At 38.9% G+C, this 27806-nt stretch overlaps 2 protein-coding genes across 9 annotated transcripts in view; one reads left to right on the top strand and one right to left on the bottom strand.

Annotated features, from left to right (window-relative positions):
• The window catches only part of immp1l (inner mitochondrial membrane peptidase subunit 1), a 69069-nt gene extending 65401 nt beyond the window's left edge, over positions 1 to 3668 (bottom strand). For 6 of the 8 annotated variants that reach the window (XR_015865284.1, XR_015865285.1, XR_015865283.1 and 3 more), the window contains exons 1-2: positions 3236 to 3668; positions 3032 to 3099 (exon numbers count right to left, since the gene is read on the bottom strand). The gene's annotated coding sequence lies outside the window, so the exon portion shown is untranslated. The remainder of the gene's footprint in view (positions 1 to 3031; positions 3100 to 3235) is intronic. The other 2 variants (XR_015865280.1, XM_088412258.1) reach the window with 2 other exon arrangements.
• The window catches only part of elp4 (elongator acetyltransferase complex subunit 4), a 57530-nt gene continuing 33147 nt past the window's right edge, over positions 3424 to 27806 (top strand). The window contains exons 1-8 of the mRNA XM_088412256.1: positions 3424 to 3608; positions 5089 to 5124; positions 10880 to 11001; positions 13251 to 13385; positions 14904 to 15040; positions 18264 to 18348; positions 21723 to 21908; positions 25808 to 25916. Of these exons, the coding sequence (XP_088268382.1) occupies positions 3431 to 3608; positions 5089 to 5124; positions 10880 to 11001; positions 13251 to 13385; positions 14904 to 15040; positions 18264 to 18348; positions 21723 to 21908; positions 25808 to 25916 (988 nt within the window). The 5' untranslated portion in view covers positions 3424 to 3430. The remainder of the gene's footprint in view (positions 3609 to 5088; positions 5125 to 10879; positions 11002 to 13250; positions 13386 to 14903; positions 15041 to 18263; positions 18349 to 21722; positions 21909 to 25807; positions 25917 to 27806) is intronic.

Genomic DNA, 27806 nt, shown 5'->3' with positions numbered 1-27806 from the left:
TAAAAAAAAATTAGCACAATACATTTTAGGCAATAATATGTTCGATATATGTAGAGATTACAGTATATAAAATAATGAAACAAGCATAAAACATAAACTAAAAAATATTAAGTGGACTAGCCCACCACTTATTTTTCACAATCATATAAGCCTCTTAAAGTACTGAATGATTTTTTTTGAAAATGTTTTTGTTAAATTTAGTACGACAGTTAAAGAGACAATGTGTAAGATTTTGCGACATTATAGTATGCACACCACAGTTTCTCAGTGAAATCATCTTTCACAAGTCTATTACCAAAACACTATGCTTGTGAAGTTCTTCTTTGGTTATCCATGGAATAGTGAAGGGCAAAAAAGTTATTTTAAGCGTACTGAATCGTTAGAATCAATTCATTTAAAAGAAGCGTTCAAAAGATTTGTTCACTGAAACACGCCATTAAGTGAAACAGACATGTCTGCCACAGCGGACACTGGAAAGTGTCTCTGACAGATGGCACCCACACTTTCTGCTCACCATCATCATGATCCACTCATCACTCATGCAACCATGGTATAAGGATGGTGGGTAAAACATAACTGCCTCCTGTAGGCATGATGAGACCTGTGTAATATAATTTAGACCTACGATGATATGAAAGGTATGTTGGTGTTATATAACATATGTTTTGATTACTTTTGACATTTATAGTGTTTTTTTCACAACTAGACAATAAAATATCTTAATTATTAATAAATATTTGTCCACAAAAAATGATCAACATAGAGTGTCAGGCCTGTCCTCAAACTTCCTGGATGATAGCAGAGCTCTGCTCACAAAAATAAAAAAATAACTTAACAGGTAACGAGAGATGGTACGTGACAAGTTGGGTCGAACCATTCTAGTAGGGAGGAGAATCTGGATTTTTAAAAATAATTAAATTGAATGACATACTAAACATAACATTTGTATTATGTCCTTATAATTTCCTGACACATTTAATTAACTCAATAATTATTTTTAAAGGATTTTTGCATGTGTTTGTTTTATTTAAAGTGCCGAGTACCCTCTGGAGTTCCTTGAAGTACCCCCAGGGCACCCGTACCCCCATTTGAAAACCACGTTCTAGAGTGCCTAGTATATTTAGCATTTTCACTCATGTTTTAAGGCTGACAGAATATTGTGTGCTATGCCTATGTAAAAATGGGTGGTATCATATGAAAGATGGATTTCCATTTCTTAGTTACTTGTAACACATGTGTTGCATGTGGGAAAACACGGTCATCCAATGGTCACAGTTATCACTATAGTGCTCAATTGGCTTAATATAAAATGAGCACTAGTCAAGGGTGTCAGCTACCCTCCATAAAAAAACATTTGACAAGAATTCTATTTATAATTTTTATTACTATTTTAAAAGATGAGAATTCTCGTCATGGCACCGAAAGAGTTAACATAGTTAGTTCACTTTCCAGAGTAGATATTGGTCTAAGGCTCTCAGCTATTTTATTATATTAGTCGACAAAAAACTGAGAGCTTTGGCCCAGAACACCTTTCACGATACCCTTTCACGATACCCTTATCTGTATTGTACATTTTAAGATTTGGTCTTTTGCCCACTGATTGAAGCTTGAGGAAATTCTACAGCTTTAAATTCATATAATCTCCATGTTGAAACGCAAGTGGGACTTCCTCTTGCTGAGACGCAGGTCACTCAGAGCATCTTATTTGTCTCAAAAGGGGCCAGTGTCGTCAGTCATGATATATTCCCTTGGTCCTCTGTCAGGACATATAAATCTCAGTGTCGCTGTCAAAACAGCGGGGCTGCCTTTGCTGAAAGCATTTATAAAATGAGCAGTTGGGCAAGAATTTTCTCTGGAGCCTTACAGTATCCCGCGATCTTGTGCTGCCTCTGGCTTCTGTTTGACACACAAAGCTATTCTCCAGCTGTCTTAAGGGTTACACTTATCACTTGTCATTTCATACAAAAGTGTTAAGAGTGGCCATTACATCAAGGAAACCCACCTTATTACCTAAAGTAATGATTGGTATGAGCTTAGATGACACTCAAAATTTTTAAAGGGATAGTGTGTAAGAGTTAGACCATTTTTCTTTACGGACAGCAGGAGGTGCTGCATTTACCATTGTCTGTAGCTATAACAAACATGGCCGCCTCCGGAGAAGTGCCACCCTCCGTGTAATATGATTTAACGATAACTAGACCTATGAGTGTATTTAAACATGTTGTTGGTCATTAAGAACACATTTATTTGCAAGTTTTTGAAATTTACAATCATTTTTTTTCCTTTTTACTGAAAAACGGTCTAAATCTTACACACTGTCCCTATAAAGATGTGTGTAGCACTTTCCTTTCTCCACTGAGGATTTTACATATTGGCTTACAAATGAAAACTGAATTTTGATTGGAGCCATTATTAAGTATAGCAGCTGTATTTAACATGTTCCAATACAGAAGGTAAATCAAAGGGCAATAACATACAAACTAATCAACAGTGGCATCCAATCAAGCATTGACCTCTACTAAGCCACACAATTCAAATCTGATAACCACCACACTTACTCAGCAATACTCATCTGATGCATAAGCCTACATTATGTCAGGTTTATTCTTCAGTCATAATAGTTAAAAATATATCCCTTGGTAAAACATCACCCTGTAACAATATATTCTAAGTTGTAGTTTACAATATTGTACTAAAAATAAGAAGCATTAACCCAATTGATTCCGAAAAAAACAAAACAAAACAAAAAAAAAACCTTTCCAATGGGACTAAATTAGGTAAGAAAAATATCTTGGGTTGAAACAGGTAACTTGTTGTTATTGTCAAAAAGAGCACTATGATTTTGTAAACATTTTGATGCAGTTTATGTACGGATTTCAGTTATTGTGCAGTAATGATTTTTAATTTGATTTGGACACATGTGTCGTTTGCTTATAACGATGCAAACCATACACCATACACTTGCCACATAATCGAGACACAGCACAGAATAGTTGCATACACAAATATTACAGTACCATTACGTACTCACTTCCAAATTCTTACTTCGGCTGGAATCAATTCTACAACTCCAATGTTACCTTCTGAACTTGTCGAGAGCTGCAAAAGTCAGAAGACATACATTAAGCCGACAAAGTCATTCTTTGACAATATGATCTGACATAGGGACACACGTTTAATAGTTGTTGGCTGAAATCAAATTAGAGCCGGTAAGCAAATTTAAGCATTGATGTACCGTGGTAGTGAATTGTAGCTTCGTTCCCCTGAATACACCGGTGGCTTTGTGCACAGATCCTGCATTTGTTATCATGGAGCTCCAGCTATTACATCGCAACAAAAAGTACTCTGATTTGTCCCTTATGACTAATGTCTTCTGTGATTGGACAGCGTGCTCCAAAACAAGGAAGTCGTCATCACGTTCCAGAGCAGTATGGCAGCCTCCGTCAGTAGTGCGTGTAAACTCTCTGCAGAAAGTGCGAGGTCGAATCCGACGAGTTTTCAAAAGAAGACGAGGAATAAGCTATTAAATATACCTGGCACAAGACTCTCGGTGCAAAATGGACAGCTTCTAGTTTCGACTGGGGTCACTTCGCTCGACTACTTGCTCGGTTAGTCTGCTAGAAGTCATTTGAGTTTGCACGACAGCAAACAGTGCTTGCATGTGTAGCTTTTGCATGTGTAGATTTTGGATTAATTTGCCCTAAGTGAGGGTTTTGACACGGCAGGGCTTTGATAGCATGTCATACGTCTATGTTGCGATACGTGTGCATGTGTGTATGTTTATAGTAACTATTAGACTTAGATGAACTTGTGAATGGTAGAAGATAGCTATTTAAACGTCTGATCGGTTGTGTTTTGCGATACAGGATTTGTATTTCTCCATTTGCGACTCAAACTAAGCCATATAGTTTTTGCAATAATAACTTTAAACCTGATATGCACCCCCTGTCATGTAAGTCATTTGGGTGCTTCATCTTGTAGAACAAGGGTCACCATACTTATTTTAATCTGTAGGTAACTTCTTGGGCACTAATTAATGCCAAATGCTACCAGTTTGCTACACACTTCAGAAATACCAAATTTGGTCAAATATCATGTGTAATTTGTCATAAGATATAAAGAATATACCACTCTGCTCCATTTCTTTAACCTTCTCAATTGATGTAAACATTCCCAGAAAATCACAATGATGACACTTTTTTTCATCCCATCACGTGGTAAGATTTTTGGTCGGAGAAGACGTGCAATCTGGTGCTCAAGTTATCACGTTGGTGACCTGTATTACCTCCAAACTGGGTGTGTGCGCACCCCTCACCCTCACATAAAAAAACAACAACTATGTATTAGCTTTTTGTAGTCTCATATTCGTCTCATACAAGAACGTTAACTTGGAACATGTGGTTGACAGCATGTGAAGAAAAATGTGTCGTTGCAGTACCAATATGTGGAGGGCTTTACAGTATATGTATGTTAATTTTGAGTTCTGTTGTGGCTTTGATAACTGAAGTGACAAGTGCAGTTTATGCTAAGTGTTATGTCTGCAACACATTGCCCAGGATAAAAAAAAACAGTTAAAATAGCTTTAAAAAGTTAAAAACAAATAAAGATAGTTGTGATACGTTGGATAGCATCATTGTCCCACAACGCTTCTCACCTGAGCAATCATCTCATGAATGACAGACAATAATGTCCTGGTGCTGAGTATGACCACATTTTAGCGGTCTGCGATGTACTGTACATCATGTCGTGCTGTCGACATGAGTTCTTTCAGCTCTGACCGGCCTTGCCTCATTAATGCACAAGCCATGAATGAGCACACTTTAGCTGGCTCAGTCCAGGGCTGTAGCTAGCCCCTTGGATATTCAAAACAAACATAACTAGCCCCCCCACCCCACCCTTTGGCTGTACGGTTTTGAGAAAATGTGAGTTATGTTGTATAGGTCACTTTGTAAGTGACATCAAATGTTGCTCACTGTAGTCCAAAGCCTCAGTTTTGTCTCCAGTTTGGTTATGCAAATGAGACTGATAGGAAGATCATTTCAACGTATCGAAGCACTTTTATTAAAACCTTTTTTTTTTTTTTTAAAGGTGGTGGTCTTGCTGTTGGAACTGTGCTTCTTATAGGTGAGACCTTTGTCATATGTCAATATTATTAACTGATTATTTTGTTCTAACCTCTTGAAATCTGAATTTATCCAAGAGAACTAATGTTAGCTCCAATTCCACTTAATTCATGATGCAGCTTACTTGTTGAATCGTCTTATTACTTATACACATGTGGACATGATTAATAAATAAATGATAAATAAATTAATTTAAATTAAATCAAAACTGATGTCCACGCTCTTGCTTGTCCCGTTAGGGTAATTATTGCAAGTAAGACTATGGCTGATATAAAAATGCACATCTGTGTGTCAAAACTTGGTTTATGGGGCTGACAGATCAATCTTCCTTGAATTGTGTTTATAGGATGCATCCATACTTTTCATTTTTGGGGAAAACGACATCTTCTATTGGGGGAATTACGGTAATAATATTGAAATATTGTATTTCTTTTTTCCAAACCCCTTATTATAGTAAATTACATATTAATCAACAGTTGAACAAATCAGTATTCTTGACAACTGATTTCAAAGTTAGTTATCCATCAATTTGTTTTGCACTGTAGATCTCGAAATATGTGGATTTGATAAAGCATTTCAAGTCAAAACGGTCCTCCAAGGGAAACCTCAGCTATAAATATTCATGACAAAAATGAGTTTGACACACCTGGCCTACACTTTACAACCCTGATGGATAGACTCACTGTCGCACCACAATAAGTTCATACACTATATTAAGTAACACATTTGCTCTTGTTTTCAACGGCTGAAAAGCAATTCTTGCAGTGAAACTCTGTTGTTATTTGTTTCATTTCCTTTCTGACTATACAATGAGTACAATAAGTTTGTATTAATCACACATAGGAGAAGGGTGCTGATGTCACTTTGTTCGCATCCCAACAAATCTTTAATAGAAAGCAGCAAAACGTCATGCCACTTTCGTGGTCTGGTAGGGGCCTTTGCTTGCCTGAAAAGAACTAACTGCCATATTTCTCTGTGGAATGGAAGTATGTATATGCTTTTTCAGTTTAATTCCAGATGGGCACACCTCCACCGCAACCTTTATTAAATATGCTGCACGGGCAGATGTGCTTTTTAGAATCCAAGCACATGTAAATTTTGAGACTAAAATGTCTTCCTGTGGACCACTATTATAAATATCATTCAACCTAAACAAGGCTGTGCACACCAGTAGACAGTACAGTTACCATATTCTTGTTTTCATTTGAAGTTGCAAATGTGTGTATCCGAGACCTATACCAAACTGATGATATTGCTTTGCCCTTTAATTCATCCCCCCCAATCGATGCAGGACTCGATGATTACACACTAATGCGTTCTTCCCTTCCATTTTGGGAATCAATGCACGGTTGGTTTCATCTGGTAATGAGAGACACAGTAAAGGTGAAATGTGTGTATGTGTGTGCTTTGTATGCATGCGTGTTCTGTTTGTGTCTTAAAGAGCTATGTGTATGCCTCTGTTGAGTTTAGTGTATAATGTGTGTGGGTGGGTCGGTCAGAGGCAGTTTAGAGTGTGTGTGTGTTTGTTTACGTTTGTTTCAGGCAGTCGTCTCCTACAGTCTGCCCCTTGAGCTCTGATGGCCTGTTTGTGAGAGTCAGACATAAAATTATCAGACCGCTCATGTCTGCCTTTGAAGTGTCTTGAGCTGTCTGTCCAGATTTGTCAACTGGGGGGGTTGGGTCGTGGGGTTTGCAGTATGGCTGCTGTCTGAGTGAGGATCTTGCATCTATTGCGCGTCTCGAAGACAAGGAACAAAGCTCTCATGTGTGCGTTTACTGCATCATTATTTGTTGGGGATTTATTTGTGAGCATGACTGTCATTAAATGTTATAATACAAGGCTTTGAAATCATTTTTAGCAAGTGTAGAATATATTCGTAGGTATTTAAAGACAGGATCTTCTGTGACAATAAGCTTTCATCTGTCTTAGGTTGGTGCCTGTTTGTTCAGCTCTGCTCCATATCTTGATTGTTCCACAAGAGGACACTGCAGCAAGTGTCAACACACAAATTTTCGTGGCCACCTCCCCTAAGTCATGTTTAAAATTTGGATAATTACTTTGACATTTTTTTACTTTTGTCTTTTAAAATACAGTACGTACAACCCCAGTCAAAAGTTTTAAAAGTGTTTCATTTGGTGTTTTATCATCACTTGAAAAATTTTTTTAAGTCATATAATAAAGAAATTTTGATGGAACTATTTGAAAATAAACCATATTTTATAATTAGGAGTCATCCAACTTACCTGAATCATTTTCTCACATCGTGGCACAGCTTTTGGATTTGAATTATGCTTTATGATTTGGAATGACTTCCATTTCAGTCCTATGCATTATCAGAAGTTAATAGCTTGAACTTCTTGACCTCCTAATGTATTTGGGGGTCATAACCATAGACATTTGACTCGTACTGTAAAAAGTAGTCTTGCATGATTACACCTTTAATTTATGCTATACCCTGTTTGTGTTTGACAGGCAGTTTGTCAATTGCACCATAAAGCAACTTGCAAGAGTGCGATACTAATACGTAGTATAACAAAAGTATACTTTTGCAAGAATGGATATTAGGTACATAAAGTTATATATATATATATATATATATATATATATATATATATATATATATATATATATATATATATATATATATATATATATATATATATATATTTTTTTTTTTTTTTTTTTTGGGGGGGGGTTCATATTTTCACATCACTTCATTAAAATTCGTTTTTTATTCAATGTGTGAATATCAACATTTTCAGAAAAGCACATTTATAAGTACTGTCAAGACCCTCAACACTTCTAATATAGTAGTTGTTTAGTACATTTATGCTCACAAAATTTGGCTAAAAATGCGTGTATTCAATTAGAAGAGAACATTATTTTTTTTAAAAATGTACTCATTGTCCACACTAAACTGTACACACACGCACACACATACTGTTTCATACATTAATATCACATTGAGGTCTTGTAAACGGGGAAAACACAATGACCTAGATAGTTTCTCTCCTCCTACTGCTGCTTCATCTTATATGATTCAAGAGTCCTTCCCTCCCCCTGGTTGAAAGCAAATAAGCTGGAGGCCTTCCCCACTTTACTCAACCTTTGTCACCGTAAGCATAGGGAGGGAAAAAGTCGAAATCATCCCATGACTCTCCAGAATGACGGATCTACCTTGAAGATATGACTTTGTTCCCCCCCCCCCCCCCTTCCCTCTGTTGCTCCAATACCCTGAACCGCTCGCCCCACCCTTTACCCCCCGCCTCTACAGCCTAATGACTCCTGGAGGTTCCATTTGTAAGGCTCCCATAGAAACACAGCCACAATAGGCCCCATCTTGAGAGGGCCCATCTGGGAGCCTTTGTGGGGCCTGCTGAAAGCCACAAAGGCCTGCTGACCTAGAAAGCCATCAATAAGAGAACAGGGAGCCCCACCGACAACAAATTGAAGAGCCATGGAATTTCCTGGGCCATCCTTAGTCCGTAGGTGAGGACATAGACTGGGAACGTGGGAGGCGGAATTCCCTGGATGCTGGAGGAAGACACATCAGAATGTCATTCCCAAGCTGTCAGTTTGTGCCCGTTACCTTTAACTGTCACTGTTGCCTTTGTCCTTCTGCCCACTAGTTGTCATTGTTTGAAGAACCCTATGCAATCTTTTTAAAATGCTGATTGCGACAGGAAGCAGCTGTGGCATGCTGGGCAGAGTTATGTGTCCTGCTTGGGGGAGTGTCACAGTGATGATGCTTTTCTTTTTGGGGGGCTGAGTTTTGGAATGGCTTGTTAGACTTTGGGACTCATTTGGTAGACCAAGTGATTCCTCTGTCTCTTGTTTTCTGACTCCAAATGACATTGCTGTATTAAGTCCATTAATGTCTTCCAACTTCTATGTTAATGATGCTCAATTGGTGTATCTCAGGTCAATATTCCTTGAACGTGCCTTTGGTGACCCCGTCAGAATCATTTTCATTCTGAAAATATATCCGAATAATAAAACTCTGAAGTCTTAATGTCATTTGCACACATATGAGTACATTGTTAAGTCTCTTGAAATGTGTTCATTTTGTATGGATTTACGTGATTTTGGCATATCCCACATGCTACTGAGCTTACTAGTGTGGATAAGAAGTGGTTAACTCTTTGTTTTTGTTTTTTTTTTTATGATATGGTTTCATTGTCCACAACAACTAAATTGAAGAAAATGTGTCATTTTTAAATTTTGAATTATATTTTGTAATCTGCATGTCTCTGTTGTCTGCTCTGTCGTTGTGGGGTTACTACCCATTTCAGAAAACCTCTCATGTTTTCTTTGGTATTATGACCAGCATAGTGCCTTTATTTTTGAAAGCCTAAACAGTGGCTCGTCACACGATAATTATTTACAGTTATGTTTGATTTTATAAAAAATCTTATTATGCGCTATTATGTGATGTTTTCAATGAACATGTCTTGTGATCTCAAAATCCTGGCCTGTCGTTCAGGCATATCAGATGCTAAAATATATATTTTATAGTTTAACAATACAGTCAGTTTGCTCACTGAATCATGCTGTTAAATTCATGTGGTCGTTATGTACGAATACTGGAATAATATGTCCACCCTGTTATCTTTCACCCCATCAATAAGATCAAATATTTTATGTTTGGTTGTTTATTGTCTGCTTACAGTTAAATTATGTGCATATAAAAGAGTACTGTACTGTGTTAGAAAAGTGTGGGTTTGAGCTGCAAGTAAGGATTATTTTGATAATCAGTTAATCGGTTGAAAAAAAAATTTTAGTTGCCCTCCCATATTCTCCAAAGGCACATTATTACAAACTTAAATTGCTTTTCAGTTACTGATGTGACCTGTAACGTCAGAAAGTCAGCAAAAGTGTTGATCATTGTTTGCCAAATCCGTTTAGGACTCAAGCTAAAAATAATCAGTCTGCCTTTATGTAATACCACAGAGATCCGAGAGTATTTACTGTTGAAAAGCTACCATTTTTTTAATAAGCTGTTTCAATGATCAATCAATTATCAAAATAATTGTTGATTAATTTGATACCTGGTATGGGGAACTCTCAAAGGCTAAAAATTAGATACTGAACTTTCTATTTAGCCAGGTGCCCACATAGCTTTTCAAAGCGCATTTCAAGTCAGCTTTTTTGGCCAAATGGGTTTAACTCCTTCCGACACACATTCCTTCAAATGATATTCATGTGCATTACATGTCAGTTCAGCCTCCAGCTCACTATTCATCTACCTGCCAGCTAGGCTACCTATGAAGAGGCTCAGGTGAATACTGTGAAGAGAGTACCGAGTTCTTGCCAAAACCTTGACAAGAGATGAAAATAAAGACATACATAGTGATCGTCACATCACTCAATAATAACACCTTCAGTGTGCTTTTGTGACACATCGAGTGCCATTGATGTTCCTAAGTCAGGCAAATCTTTATACCAATTATAGTCAAACATCGTGATGTGGACATGAAGAGTTGAACTCAAAGATGAGATATGAAGGGACGGTCAGAATAGAGTATATCCTGTATATGCTATGATCGGCTCCTTGTTGAGGTGAGATGTGGGAATTTTTTCCTTAGGGTCTGTAGTCATCAGCTTCATCCCTCCCCTTCTGGTACATACCCGAGTGAACCTAAAATTTTACTTCTTTGTATGTCACTGTAATGGAACATGTTACAATTTTTTCTTCGTAAATAAACTAAACAAGCACACCTCTGAAATGTTGCCAACACTTGTTTCGTTTCACTAGAGGAGGACCGTTATGATAGCTACTCCCGCATGATCCTAAAATACTTCCTGGCAGAAGGAGTGGTGTGTCAACATGAACTCTTCCTAGCAGCAGCTCAGGATCACCCGAATGACATCTTCCAGGTAAATGTCCTGAGTTGGTTTCGGTTTATGTTTTGGCTGGAAATTTGATAAAAACCAAAAAAAAATAAAAACAAAAAATGTAAAGTTTGAAAATGTTCATTTGGGCCTTGATATGTTTAACAAAAAGCATTAAAAAACACTAGGAGGCAAATTTTTTTTTATAGATTATCAAAACAATTAATGGTTCAAAACGCGACCATGCGTTCATTCCTAAATGCTTTCAAATGTGTTATTTATTTTTCAAATTTTACATTAGGGACCTGTATGACCATTGTCACCCAAGGGTTAAAAAGAGCAAACGTAATATTCTTTCACCCAGAATTTTAAAGGGAAAGTCAAGTTCTTTGTAGCTTAACCAGTATAAACACAACATTGTGATTAATACTGTATTGTGTTTGTGGAATATGAAATAAGGAACAAAACCCACGTATTTACATCTATCTCAGGGAACGGCGATTTTGTCTTATTGTCGACTGAACTTGACATCAGAGTTGCTCATGGTTAAGGCAAAAAAAACACAGCTGACCTGTTTTCTAAGTTAGGTCATGTGATGTTCACAAGATGAGTCGTGATCGTCGTTTCCTGAGTCCTGAACAACTGTGATGTCATCTTCAGTCGACAGCAAGTGTCAGAATGCAGCCTCCTGAGACGGATGAAAATAGGTGCTTTTTGCTTCTCAATTCATATTGTACAAAAACTATTAACCGGAATGTTTTATTTAAACTAGTCAGGCTGCATATACTTGGAAAAAAGATATTTAATTTGTCTTCCCTTTCAAAAGCAATCAATCAGGTGTCACTGTAATAGTTTAAACAATCATGAAGGCACACTGTTGTCAAGATGTGTCAGATCAGCGGGGGTATCTCAAAGGTCGCGGGTGGCAAGATTAGGGCATTGTAGAACTGCTTCCCGATGCATTGCCGTGTGAAGAGGTCTGCAGTCCCAGAAGCTAACTGCCACCCGAAATACGGGAGGTGGGCCTCTCTTGCACTGATTGATAGTGGGAGGGGTCACAGCCTCACCCTCTCTTTACATATCAAAGGTTTATTAAGACAGGGGCACTCTCAGTGGGGATATATCTCATTATTTAGTGGTTTCACCTCTATAAACAGTTTGCAAATCCTCAAGGCAAAGGTGGACATTGACTCATTATCTTTACACAGATACATAATCATCTAAGAATTTGTGATAAAGTAACACCATCTGGATTCATGTGCACCAAATAATTTGCTTTTTACTCACATTGTATCAGTTAACAAAGCATAGTGTTCTGACACTTATATATATATATATATATATATATATATATATATTTTTTTTTTTTAATATGCAAACACGCAAGGAAAACAAAAAGCTAGGATGAGCTCTCGTGTCCCATCCCTCCGACAACACATTGATTTGATGTATGGGTTACTTTACAAAATCTTGTAATAGGACTGATACAAACACTTGAGCAATGACTATTTTATTGTGTAACCACATAGGATAAACTGTCGGCTCAAACACTTTATAGGCTGTCTTATTTCTTTTTTTAAAGATCGGAACCTAAATGTTGTTTGCTCCCATGTTATTATTATTTTATGAGTATACTTACAGTATACAGTATTTGTTTAGAAATCAAGGCAATCATTTTTTTAATGTTTTCCTACCTATTGGTCTCTCACAGTGTTAAGTAGCTATTGTAATAATTTTATGTTTCAATTAAGAAAATGCGAATCAAATGTCAAATATCTGTAGTTTCCTGCATTGAATTATCTGAATGTGTAGCAGATTTCACACCCACCAAAAAAAGTAGAACTTTCAGAGTGTGATCTCAAAATTTAAAGAATGTCTAGCAGATTTCACACCCACCAAAAAAAGTAGAACTTTCAGAGTGTGATCTCAAAATTTAAAGACTTGAGAATAGGCTGTTAGGGTTCTAAGAACCCAACTTGCAGTCACATACAGCATATTTTAGAAATCAAAAGCATACATTATAATAGGCATTGATATAAGCCTCTCAGATTGCTACCTGTTTTGGGGGGATTTGACAATTCAAACTGCTGCCAAATGTGTAATCAATTTCAGAAATTTACAGCCGCCACACACTGTGTTATGCTTCCAAATCCCACTATAACCCAATAATTGCAAAAAAATTACAACATATCGTACCTGAAAGGATATCATGAACTATTTGGGAAAAAAAAAATAGGCAAAGAAAAAAAAATGTCAGCATGAATTTAACCTGTACACTTCATCGTTGTGCACAGGAGCTTCCTGATCCTGTTTTAGATGATGTTGTCATGCACCAACCAGCAGACCAGCCGACTCTGTCTTGTGAGCCTCAGGGCAGTTTAGATTCCATGAAGATTGCCTGGCGTTATCAGAATCACCCAAAAGTACAGGTAATCTTGCATAATAAATGAATGAATGAATAAATAAATAAATATTTTTATGTGTGAATTATATTATATATATATATATATATATATATATATATATATATATATATATATATATATATATATATATATATATATATATATATATATATATATATAATACATACTGGTTGCACTATCAATTCTAAATTTCAAGTTATTGTGTGTTTCGAAAAGAACAGCAGTCTTTCTGGGCATGTTTTTGGCAATTGTCTCCACCACTAAATCCATCAGCATTCTGAACTTCTTTGTGGCGTGAATGAGGCCTCAGCCTCTCCTTTCAGAGCCGGAGCAGATTACTCACACTTAGCTGGCAATAGGTAGGCTTTTCACTGGTCCCCAGCTCTCGTATGCACACGCCTGCACCCCTGCTTAGCCTGGGAAACAAGGGTACTTTGCAGCCTGTGCATTGACATGTCTGCTCGCTCAACCCTACGACCCAGACCTGCGCCTCTGTCTTCTCCCAAATCCCTGCCTTTCCCCCTGCTAGGGTCGGCAGCCCTACACTCTTTCTTCCGCTTTGAGTGAAGGTGACCCCCCCCCCCCCCCCCCTCTTATTTCTCTGCTCTCTCTCCCCCCTTTTGGGCTATAATCCATATCGCTATGTGGATTAACAGCACACAGTGTGCCCCTGGGGATCCTCTACCTCTTTCTCTCTCCCTGGAAACTTCTTTATATCTGTGTCCTTTCGTCACCTCTCCCCCTTCCTCTGTAAAATCGTCTTTACAAACCACTGGTAAGCCCCACCAGAGGATTTGCATCCCAAATTCACCCCCAGAGTCAACGCTTACTTTCCCTTTACACACACCTCACCCGGCATTGCCTACTGTGCCTCTCTCCCGATGAAGTTATCAGATCAAAGGTGAGGCTGTCAGGGCGGGGAAGGAACGCTAAGCGGGTTGCCCGGCTCACAAAAAGAAGATGAGCCCCTGCGCCCCCCCCAGCCCCGCTGACCTCCTCGTCCCGCTAGGAGAAGGACACACCGGGGGCCCTAATCCAGATTAGGAGTAGATTAAGGGTGCCTCTAACAATGGAATCCTTGGTTTCACTGAGCGAGAGAAGCTCAAACTCTCTCTTTCAGCTGCAGGAAAACATCCGCCTTCCCCTGCGTCCCTTACACGTTTTCTTTCACAGCCAGAAGTGGACATTTATTTGAAGAAATGATTGTGTTCATAGTGGTTGTTTAACTTTTCGGTTTCAGGAATGTTGAGGAATGACCCATAAACAATGCAATTGTATTGCCATGGTGTTGTAGCGCGCCCTCATTTAACGTATTAGAAAAACAAACTTGGTTGTGTCTTTTTTTTACTGTGCTTTACCATCGTCACCATAAAATCATTGGCTACTCTAAATAGTGACATAGTTGTTATCTACAGTCATGTATTTTTACATCGTCTACAAACTTTTTAAATAATTTATAAACTCTTGTTCTCTTGTTCTTCTTCTGTCTCAACATGCATATGACCTTTTTTTCTCCTTCAGAGTGGCCTTGCATCTTCGTCTCGGTTTGGCCACTACTATGATGTTTCCAAGACAATGGAGCTAGAAATCCGCCAGGCAGCCAAGTGCCATCAGTTCTACCTTCCAGAACATCCCAGCCAGTCATCAGACACATACAGGTAAAGCGACACGACATCATCCGCACAGCACTAGCAAACCAATGAGACACCATCCTGGGAACACATGCAAAATACTTGCGGCATTGTCGACAAAATGCCTTTATAGAACAAAAACATTGCCATGGAGTACTCGTGAGCATGGCATTGTTTGCATAACAAGCAAACCAGGTATGTCAGCAGACCAAAGTAATAAAACTAAGCAATCAAAAAGTAAAAAAAAAAAAAAAAAAAAAAAAAACATGTTTGCCTGAGAAATGTTTCATTTGTTTACCATGCACCCCCTTTTATGGCAGGGTGTCCAGTCCAAGTGTAATCACAATAGCTGAAAATATAGCTGTGGCCCTCTCAAATGCTAAAACAAATTTAAAATAGTTTTTAAGCACTTTGTAAAACTTTTTTTTTAACCTTAAAATTAAACAAAGCAGCACACAGTTTTACTACTACTACTCCTCCAAATCATTTACCTTGAATTTTTTAGACAAATTTAGATCCTGAAACATCACATTTGAGTCAGGATGATTTGTTGAAATGTGATCAGTTGGAGAAAAATCTCTTGTCAGGCTATGAGCATCAAAGTATGCAGTCTTTACGTCTATCATGCCAGCCTATATGGAGCACTTGAGCGCTACTTGCTTACTGTTAACTTATGCTGGATGCAGCTATAATGGAGCCCGACGTTTCGGTAAACACTGGCAACAGGCGCCGTTTGTCACTGTCTACGTAATTAAGTCATTTTTTATCACCCTGATTTGGTGATTGAATGAACGTGATTTCAGAACTATCTTGTTTTGTTTGTTTTGAGTCAGGACCGATACTTGCAATAAAAAGACTAGTCAAGCTCTTACGCCACACCATACTGCCGGGAACAACTTCAAAATAAAAGTGGACCTAGACATTCCTTTCCATATACAATTTTTTAGTAAAATACTTTTTATTTTGAGGTTTGCCATCTCATCGTTTTTCGGGCGTGGTTTATGGCTTCACATTATTTTTGACATGTACACTTATAAACCGGTATCTGTGGCAAGAAAAAAAGATCATCAAGCATTTGTTGAGGAACAAAGTTACCCATATTACGCGTGTACTTCTTTCAAATCTTCTTCATTAATTGTTGTTGAATAAATAGCTAAAAAGTGTTTCCATGACATGCACTTAGCACTACTGCCAGGGTACCTTTGAGCATGGCAATAACCCCACCCGTACATCTCAGGAGGTGCAGCACTGTTGCCCTCCCCTTTCACACAGATGTCTCTTCTAGCATGCTTGTCTGATGTGGTTCACTACAGTATATGGAGTGAAAATAACAGGTATAAGAATGAAAAATAGAAATGGAAACATCTTGATTGTGTTTCTTACTTACAAAAAGTAAAATATCATTAGTTTGCATACTAATTCAGTGGGGTTTACTGCCATTTTAGCAGCGGATACAAGTAAATAAAAATCTGGCCTAAGTAGCTTTGCCACTGGACTAAAAGGTTTAGCTTCTCGGAAAAGTTGTGTATGCCTATTCAAATAAGGCTCGTGCTTGCTCAGCGACTGTTTGATTTTGCCCGTGTTGAGTGTACTTAGGGTTCAGAGGTCATGCAGACTCTTTACCCAGAGAGTGCTGCTGAGCACACAAGGACACACGGAGAGGCACATTCACTCACTGGGTAAATACAGCAATCTGGAGCACAGAGAATGAAGAGGAGGCTTTATAGAGTTGGTCTTTATTTCAGCAAACACTGTTAAACACAGCACCAGTGCAAATACATTAAATGTTGTGGTTGCGCATTTGATCCCACTACCAAAGTAGAATCATAGGTTATCATAAATATTACCCATAGGAACATAAATAAATAATATTGTCATTAATAAATTGAAATGTGGTTGTGTTTGGGGTGTCTCTATGGGTTTGATCATCAAGACATTTGAACAGCAGGAAACCACACCTGCACAGCACCATTGTTCCCACAGTCCCGCCCCATCGCTGCTGCACATGTATAGACACACATGACTTACACACACATGTGCCAGACTAACTCCAAGCAGGCTTCTCCCCCTTGCACGTGTCCGCAGCCCCATGTCACTTCCCTAGCTGTTAAATTGCTCCGTTTCACTTGAAGGCATAATTGGCACAAATTGCTCTCTAGGTGATACAGATCCTGTTGTTTAAGACTAAGCATCCCCCTGTCACCCCCCTTCTTTCCCCTCAAAGAAAGAGGAACGTCAAGATAAAGAAGCTTCCCCATGTATGATCCTAATTAGCCGACGCGCTAGTCCCTGTAGCTAAGCACCTAGACCTTATTGGTACCTGAATGAAGGGTGCTCAGTAGGGGCAGCTGACATACAATGACGTCTTACACAATGGCTGCCAAGCAGAGACAACCTTTCACTCAAGTGCTTGTCAAGCCATCCCCCCTAGCCCCTTCCATAGAGCAGAGGCAAGGGCAGAGAGGCCTGCGAGGGTAGGTGTCCCTCATTCACCAAAACCAGCTCTATCATTAGCCCCAGCAGGGTCAGGAGGCACCATTGTTGCACTGAATAAATGAAATGGAGTACATGGATATACTTGGCACAAGTGTAATCGACACAAGTGTGTATTACTTCTCCTAATGCAGGGCTATTGATGTGTGACCGATATATGTGTATCAGCTCTTCACAGCCTGTGGGTCAAATTGATAAGTGACACTGCAGCCCACTGTGACTCAGCGCAGCCTGGTCATTAAAATGGCAGGGCGTTCTTAAGTGGAGGGTCCTGTGTAAAAAGATAGGGTTAACATTCCTATTGGCCTTCCAATGGGCACAAAGTGAGCTGAGCCGTTGGCCCCACTGCGGTGTGTGTGTGTGTGTGTGCTTTGCCAGTGATGCAGATGTTACCCTTGATTAAACACCAAAATGCTGTCCAATCTTTGTATTAGATATCAGCATAAGCACGTCTCATTCGTCTGTCTTGTCTGTGTGTCTAGGCACAATCAAAACCTCAGGGGAGCTGACAGAGAACCAGTCATGTTGTAATTTAATCAAGCACATAAATTAATTGGATCTCTTGATAGCGGCTCCAGAAAAGCACAGTCAGGAGGAGCACGCTGCAATCATAGAGGATTAATCCACCATGCTGATAGGCTTGGCCCAGTTTGATCAAGATCCTGTCAGTTAATAACAGCCGTTCAAAGTGAGACTTTTTGCTCACTCTTCTCCGCTTTTCTCTCTAATATGTCCACTTTCCTCTCTAAATTTGCAGTCCTGTGCTAGACTCCTACGGCGCTTTGCTGAAATCCATTGAAGAAGTCATAAACAGGGAGGGCTTCACTGTGGCAGCACCCATGGTAGGAGACATAAACAATCAAAGGCCACACACACTTGAATGTGGTTGACTGAATTGTTTTACTTCAGTTCATGCAAAAATGTTTTACTAATAATTCTGCTTAGCCCAGTTCGATGTATTGCAAGGGAAAGAAAACACTTTTTTTTCCATCATACTATATTGATAATAAATCACCCAGACCTGGAGCTAGCAATTATTTTCATTTTCTGTGATTTGTGTGCTTGATGAATTGGAAAAACATGTTTTATTTTTCAGTCCATTCTAAACACACAGGGCCTCTTGACATTACAGAAAATACTGTTTTCATAAATTGGTGGTTGGTTTGGTTTGTAACATTTCAGAAAATCTGCTTGGTTTGGTTTGATACATTTCAGAAAATCTGCTAAAATGTTGATCATTTTTTTTCCAATGTGAAAGTAGATGTTTGCAAAATGTAATGTAATGCAAAATATTTTGATTTGATAGTCTGCTTTTAATACAGGAATTAATAAATTTGTCAATTTGTCATTATTTTAGTCAAGCGTTAAATTCTGAGCATCTGGATCATTTTCGGTCTCTAATCGATTTCTCGTTGTCAAATGAGTTATTGATTAATGTAGTCATCAATTGTCGATTAGTTGTTGCACCTCTAAAAGCACCCTTTATTTTTCTCACAATTAAAACTAAACTATAGATTTATTTAATCAACTTCTTTCTCGCCAAGCCATTTTTAATCAATTCCGTGGGGCATCAACTATGAACTTATCCTGATCTATTGACAAAATTTCTGTGAATACAATTGTGGCATTACTATATTTAAAAAATATAAAAAGATTAAATGTATGTACCCAGTAAATTTCGGCAACATGCGTGCATTGAATCGCAGTGTTGGTAAAGGTAAAGTCATGTTAGACCTAATAGTAGAAATGTGTTTGAAATGCTAAACTTACAAAATTTGCTGCTGCCTATCCCAGCTTGATAGGACCCGAAACCACGCGGGCTCGGGGAGAACATGCAAACTCCGCACAGGAAAGCCGAGGCAAGATGGATTTGAACTCGGGTCCCACGTGCTAGCTACTCCACCGAGCCGCCTGCCTACACAGTAAATTGTGCTCGTGAATCATTTAGATTCAAGAAGGAATCTTCCAAAGTCATTTCAGGGAGGGATCTTTTGAGAAAGCTTGGATGGGACTGTGAGCCTGACTGTTATTATTTAACAGTCCCAGACTGGTTTTCAACTATATGCTTGGTGGGCTCTTGTCCTTGGCGGGACTTTATTGGCATGGTTTACCCCAATGTTTCTATAGGCTAAACTATAGGAGTTAACCCTGGTCTCTCTTTCTGATGTTGCCACAGCAACGTTCATTATACCAAAAATCCCCGCCCCCTGTTGGGCTCCAGTCATCAAATTAGAGTCTGATTTGAAGCCCTTAGTTTGTATGGTAACAAAGAGAGGGCATATCTAATTATGACAAGTACCCACATGCACAAATATAGCTTATGGTAGGACTTATGAAGTATTTGTGTGTGATTTTCCAGTGTCCCTCTGGAGGGAAACTATGAGCCAACAGTAGAAAAACTTAAACAATAAGGTTTATTTTTCTTAGATTCCTGCGATAGTTCTCCTAACGTATCTTAGGTCACACTGGAAAGAGAGGAAGTGATGATGAGTGGGGTGGTGACAATTTTGGGAGGGTACAGATAATAGAGGAGGAGGGCTGATGCGGGCAAAGAGAAGCGTAAAAGAAAAAAACCCAGCAGATTTAGGCCAAGCTTAGTAAATCACTGGTGGCTCTCACCTCAATAACCAGGAGACATCTTGAAGAAACCCCAAATGAAAGGCAATTGTACTAAAGGTTAAAACCCTCTCACAGTTTTGGACAGGCTCCTCCATTCTCTGACTTTCAGTGATATATATCCCACTAGAATTTTTCTCCGTGTTCATAGGAGTGGGATACCATTGATCCCTTGTTTGGAGGTGGGGTGTTTCAAGGGAAGTCACTCCAGCCTCACCAAGGCCCCCTTGGCTGTGGAGCCCGGCTTTGGTGCCAAGAATGCGCTGGGGTTTCTGGGTGGCGGCCATATTGGAAGCCTGTCTGACAGGTCCATTGTGCGTGTGTCAGATGGCCTCTGTGATTGGGCAGTTGTGTCCACTCACGTTTGGGCACTGTATTGCGATCGTCTGTAGTGCTCAGCCGACTGTCCAGACTCATATGGAGTTTGGGAATACAACCCAAAACACAGCACCTATAATTAAAAACGACAATCTGTTACTCTTCACAGATACTGTGTGAACTTGGAATTGAATCTGTATTGTCATTTTCTTAATCTGCTCATTTGATAATTGATTATCAATTATTTGTTATTCTTAAGTGGTATTAAACTAAAATATTGGAACAGTAATTTCCCTTGTTTTTCTGTGGACTGACATTTGATTAAAAAAAAAAGAGACAAGATCAAAGTTTTCGATTTTATTGTATTTATTGGAATCTGGTGCACCACATAGAAGAAAGCAATATTTTTCAAACACCACCTAATATTTGGTAGGAAAATATTGTAATAAGTACTTACATTGGTTTGTGAATGACTTGCAATTTTCTTCTTTTCTAAAATAACAGCATGAAGCACCAAAGTCACTTTCTAAACAAAAACCTTATAGAGCATGCAACTACCTCCTAAAGAAGACTCAAGGTAGTAGCCGTGTAAAAGAACAAATTAAAGGCAGCAGTGAAAGCCTTAACATAAAAGGTAAAAGTTTGACGCATTAGCTCACAGGTTTGACATGTTAATGCAAGTAAAAGATCAATTTTAACTCAATTTAACCTCAATTTATCCTTCAATTTGTCCTCCCCCAGGTTTGGGGTTCTCGCTCACCTAAAGCAAAAATAAAAGTATGGAGTGCACTGTTCAAAAACTTTTGAAAGAGAGTGTAGGGCTGAATAATTAGGCCTATAATATATATATATATATATATATATATATATATATATATATATATATATATATATATATATATATATATATATATATTGTTTTTTGTTGTCGTTGTTGTTATTCTGGATGACATCTTTAATAAATTTTAATAATTTCATCAAAAATATACATATATTGATGTTAAACAAGTTTTAACATAAACTTAACATGTATAGCTTGTATTAAAAAACAGCAGTTCATAAAATCTTCAAAAAACAGCAATTCATAAAATCTTCAAATACCACATTTTTCCATTTAGGTTATCTATCTAAATATATATATATATATATATATATATATATATATATATATATATATATATATATATATATATATATATATATATATATATATATTCGCATGTATACTGTATACATGCGTTATTTCCTTAATTTCCTTCATTTTTGTTCTCCCTGTTTTTAGACGAAGTCGCGGAATATCCTCCGTATAGGGCTTCACTCACTGGGTTCACCTCTGTGGGGTGATGACCTGTGCGAGGACAACCCCAAACACGGCCACGCCCTCACTACCTTCCTTTATGGGCTACGGGCATTGTTGAGGTCATCATTGTCAGTTGCAGTAGTTACTGTGCCGTCACATCTCATTCAGGTAAGGCATTAGAGCAAGTTGCCACGCTACACAAATATGAGACCAGTTTTTTACGAATTACCAATTTAATCTGACGTATCCATTAGTTTGTGTATGGATGCTTTGCAATCAATGCACAATGTTTGATATGTTGTGTAAGAGAGCATCCAGCCGATTCAGTGATTTAATGTTACTATGGCTTGGCTCAGGCCTGCAAGGCCGCTCCCTCTACCGTCAGTCTTCAACGGGCCGTTTCCAGTAAACACTACATGCATAACCCTCTAAATTCTTATTTTCTTGCTTACTTTTAATTACTGTATATCAAGCTACTTCAAATTGAATTTGCGCATGTGTTTTATTGTCTTATAAATTTCCCAGCGGGTAGTTGTGTCTCGGGGTGTGCATGTGTGTTTTCGAAGGGGGTTGTGGGAGTGTGCTTCGATAAGTCTGTGTCCAGTCTGGCCTCTCAGTGTGAAGGTGGAGTCATCTGCTGAGGCATATGGCAAAGCACAGACCTCCCCCGGACGGTAGACCAAAGAAGCACAGTCACCAGAGATGCCAATTGAGACTTTCCGCCGTTAACATCTTGGAACTTGGAGCCCATTCTTGACTTCTTGCATCGTGCCTCTGTATATTACAGTCCATATTTACTATCAAACTTCCACAAAAAGATGAGCGGACATGCGTAACTTTGAGAACAGCTGTGTTGCCACAACATGTTTTGGCTCCACGCCGATGTACTCAATGCTCTACGGCCTTGGCTTCGTCAAAAAAGGTATACTTGCTAACTAGCAGATGTCAGCTGTGGTGGAGCAGTCCCCCAGTCCCCCATTCTGCCTTGCCCCCAAACCCCCTTAATCTATGTCCTCCTCCTCATCCACCCTGGAGATAGAAAAGGAGGAGGGAACTTTAGGTTTGAATCAGGTGCTAGCTTACCAGGCCAACATTTGGGAGGGTTGTTTTGTTCAGTTTTTTTTTTTTTTTTTTTTAAATGAAACGGTACCGTATTTAATTTTATAATTAATCAGCTAAGTCTGGACCTTCAAAATTCTTCTGGAGTTGATAGCAATGGTCTAACTGTCCGACACCGCAATGCTCCCACTATTCATTATTGAGCACTTTGGAAAGCTGAGCCACTCACTGAAAGCCTTCTCCGAGCAGCCCGCTGCCTCAGTCCATCTGAAACATTAATTAGGCTTGTCCTGGTGGTACTTCATTCGACTATCACTTGCTACCACACCCATCCTTACAAAAAACACACTTTTTCCCCTTAAAATTTGTCCACATACACCTCACCTGCTTGTCAGACTAAGTGGTTTTCTGACCCATGCTTAGGCACTCGCTTGCCAATTTATGAGGTACATCCAGATAAATTATACTAAAATGCAATATGAAAGAAGTGTTAAAACAATTGCCTGACCCCCGCTAGTTTATTTTTTGATAATAATTAATTTGACATAACATGATGAACACAACATTAAAAGGCGTATATTATCATGATACCTTTATATGTGTATGCTGCTGAATCCCAGTTTACTACCATAGAATAATGGTTTTTACTGCACGCACAAATGCACCTTACATCCCTGCACAGTGCAGGAAAGCTGCTAAATACATAATATTTCTCACTACATGATATTTTGATATCTTCCTCATATGTATACCTACTTTTCACACAATCTACTCCGTAATATGCTCAGAATGGAAGTCTATTCATTTATTAGAGGTTCACTGTTACTGAACTTATTGCTCAATGACTTTTTTTGTTTTTGTATTATTGCCTACCTTATTATTTGCTCAATTATGAAACATAGTCTCAGAATAAGAATATCATTGTGTGGTATTACTATACATATGACAATAAAACTCTTGAATCTAATCATTTTCTATTTCGGAACAGCACTACCATGTTCCTCACGGGTTTAACTAGTAACTTGGGTACATTAAAATTGCAAACATTTAGTTGCAATTGTTTCAAATGCCAAAATGCCCAACTATTATTATTCATGAATATACATGGTGTTCCAAAATGGTTGGCCCCATTCGAAATGCCCATATCTCGGAAACTACTTGATGGATCTTAATATAACTAAATACACTTTATGTTGAAGGTCATAAGTTTTATTGGTTAGATTTACAAAAAAAAGTACAAATATTCGCTTCTGACTCTGCACACGTTGATGGTCGTCCTGGCGATTTAGGTATGCACAAGCAGCCCTTTTCTTGAAATTTATGGTGCTAAGTCCTAATTTGTTTTGTAGTTGGTGCGTGCTGCACTGTCTTTGGTGACTGAGTCCGAGCATACTCTAACACACAAATTGCCTTTTCTTTTGTAGTAAACGGAATTTCTTAACCGGAAAAGGTAGAACTGGCAAATGTTACACACAAAAACAAGAAACGTTTCTGCACAAGCTCTGAAAATTTTAGGTCATTCCAATGGAAATTGTCAAAATTACTGGCCTACGAAATGGGGTCAAACATTTCGGAACACCCTGTGTGTGTGTGTACATATATATATATATATAATATATATATATATATATATATATATATATATATATATATATATATATATATATATATATATATATATATATATATATATATATATATATATACACTATTTTTTTAACTACAAGTGTTTCTTATTACACTTGTAATGCATTTAGATTTGTCTGTCACATCAAGTAAGGACGTTTGACTTCATTTGACCAATCGAACCAAGGAAGTCACATGATCACATGGTTTTTGCCAAAGAAGAAAATGCCTAATTTAGATAAATCGTAGAACAAAAACCGAATGAAACAGCAACTTCAGACTTGCGGTCAGAGGAGACAACACCCCTTGCCTCACATTTACCTTACACGATATGATAAAAAAAAGAGCAATATCAAGACACTAAGCTTCCTTGTTTTTGTTTTTTATATGTAATTGTTACCTAGTGAGTTCCTGATTAAGTAACAATAAACTTAATCGTTGATTGAGTATTTTTTTTCAAGTACTAATTGTGTAGAGGGCTTCTTATCATTTGAGTCATCCTATTTGAAAGTAGTATGGTCTTGAGTACACATTTTGGCTCAACTACATACCTGTGGTTGTGGCCTGAGAAGACCTGCAAAGAAAATTTTCTTGGTCCATCATTATTGACCACAGTTAGTGTTGTGAATAATTTGTCATAGCCAAACTTACACAGGCTTTTAATTGCATGCGTGCAAGTGACCTCGGATACCCCATAAGTGCTAGCAGCTTTGGCTGGTGGGTTGTGTATTCTTTAAAAAGTAGGACAAAAATGAAAAGGCTGAAGAAAGAGTGGGGAAAAGACATGAAGGCATGAAAACTGCATTAGGCTGTGGCAGCCAACACACAGAGAAGGATTTGAATGATTCAGGAGGCAAAGAGATTAATAATGCAGGACTCCCTCTCTCCCTCCATCCCAATGTCCCTCGCTCTCAACTCCTGCCATTCTCTGCCTCCACCCTTTTTGTGTAGTTCACATTTCTTCCTACCTACTGTATTCACCCCAGATTGTTTCTCCCTCTCTCTCATTCTTTCACTCACTCACTCACCTCTCTCATGCGCTGAGTCCTTGACCCAACCAGTAGGGGGAGCTGTCCTCATCAAGCACCTAATGATTGATACCACTTCCCCTCTGTCCTCTCCTGTTGTGAGCAGGTTTGGGATTACATACTGAAGTGAACTCATTCTGGAATTTTGCTCATTGACTTTTCTATCACTTCATGTGTTCTGAGCATAAACGTACTTGTCCTCCCCAGCCTCATCTGTTAAATCTTCCAGCCTCACCTGAGTCCAAGGGCTAGAGTGACCTGGCCACGGGATTGACGACCTAATTTAATTGCAACACTGGTGGCCCGTCAGGAAGCCGTTAATTACCTGCCTGTGTTTCTCTCTCCATCCTGCAGAACATATCGGTAATGGGGAGCATTACCAGGCTATGTGACAATGCCATAGCCTTGGAATCATTCAAAGGCTCCGAGAGGGAGACCAACCCACTCTACAAAGATTACCATGGTAAGCACACACACTCCCTCTTATCTCTCTGTCTCGGTTCCATCAAATACACACATGCACACAGGCAGTGCATTAAGGCTCTGGCCGGGCTGTGGATAGAGGCAGGGCAGCCCCCTTGCAGGCCAGGCTGTCAGCGCGCGTTAGTGTGCTGCTGCTCAATCAGACGTGCTCCTCAGTAGACAGGCCGGGGGGGATTCAGCTGCCACGCTGTACCCCCTCCTCCTCGCACCCTCACCCCCTCCATCCCTCTCTCCCTCCCTCCAGCAAAGCCTCTCTCGCTCTCTCTCTCGCTCTCTTCTCTCTTGCCCCCTCACCATCCCCTGTCCCATACCCCTGAGGCTCTGGAGCAGAGCTGGCCAACACTGGGGAATCGATATTCTCACCATCACTCTCTTTTCCTCTCTGCCTCTATCTCTCTATCCCTCGCTCAATGTCTCCATGGCCAGCATGCCCTGCTAATAAATGGGGGCAAGTCTTCCTCGCCTCCAGTAGGCGATGAGAACGTCAGTAATGGACGACCGAGAGATTGTAGCGAAGTAAAGGGGTGGGGGCCAGAGTTTGCAATCTTGGACCTCCCCATCACTTTGCCACTAAGGTTTCACCAACTCTTCTTTTTCCTGCGCATCTCCTCTTTTCTATCACTCTATCACACCCTCCACGCATAAAGGTCAGAATAATCGGCTGGGGTATTTTTAGCCGTTTCTCTCGAACTCTCCCGTTCACTCTTTGCGCTTTTCCACTCACTCCCTCACTCGGCCCGTTTGCCTTGCCTGGAGATAAACAGCCTCGGTTGAGACAAATGAAGAGAAAATAATGAAAAACATTCAATAGCAGAGTTTGTTCTGATACAGCAACATATACCCATCACCTTTTAAAGTGATCGAATCACCTCAACTGTGAAACGGCAGAGGACGTACATTTAACATGATGTACGTAAGATGTATTTCACCACAGTATTGCAGCGCTTGTTTGTTATTTAATGATAATAAAAAGCTGATATTATATATATATATATATATATATATATATATATATATATATTAAAAAAAAGTTTGATCTGATTAATTAGCTCAAGTAATTCTATTCGTGAAATGAAATACAGCAGTGTGTACCATTGTTTTGATGTGTGTTCATGGGTGCAGACTCATCTGCTATGAGTGTGAGATGACTGCGAGTGTGCGTGCGTGAGTGCGCGTGTTTGCGGCAGCAGTTCAGGGCTGCTCAAAGCATGCTGGGAAGCCTGTCACCGCAAATCAGGCAAGGGGAACTCACCCAAGTGCAAAGAGGAGAGAGCTCACCATCCCCCACTTTCTCTGTTTGTGTTCCTTTCTCCATTACTCCCTTGATCCAACTATTTCTCTCCCACACTCATTTACACCAACCATTACATTACTTTTAAGCAACCAGTACATTACTTTTCCAGTCATGTCAAAATGTAACTTTGCCATCAAGGAACGGAAAAATTATGATTCATGACATCATCTACAATACGTTTCCAATCACACACCTTGCGCTCGTATAATTCCCTAGATGGTTCACAGTTCCATAAATTGACAGAAAGCGTTTGCAAGTATTAGAGCTGAGCTGCAAAACGTGATTACTTTATTTTGAACTTGAGGCATGTGTATTTTCCTTCATCATAGTCCGCTTTGAAGTTAACGATTGCAAAATCAATTGCAGACGAGTATGAAAAATCCTGCTAAGTTTAAAATATATATATGTATTTTTTTTTAATCTGTAAGTGGTTTCTTGAAGAAACGGAGTGAAAACATGTCCATCAGTTGGGGGAGATGTGCTTTTTCATGAAAGTTTGGAGGTATAATGGAACGTGTAAGGTGAAGCACTCTCCATTCCGGGATGCTCGTTAATCAGTGCTCAAAATCAGAAGAA

This window comes from Hippichthys cyanospilos, chromosome 4, assembly GCF_059441005.1.
Source record: "Hippichthys cyanospilos isolate Australia breed blue-spotted pipefish chromosome 4, RoL_Hcya_1.0, whole genome shotgun sequence".
NCBI lineage: Eukaryota > Metazoa > Chordata > Actinopteri > Syngnathiformes > Syngnathidae > Hippichthys > Hippichthys cyanospilos.
The sequence above is the reverse complement of the archived record's forward strand: the minus strand, read 5'-3'. Positions and strand labels throughout refer to the sequence as shown.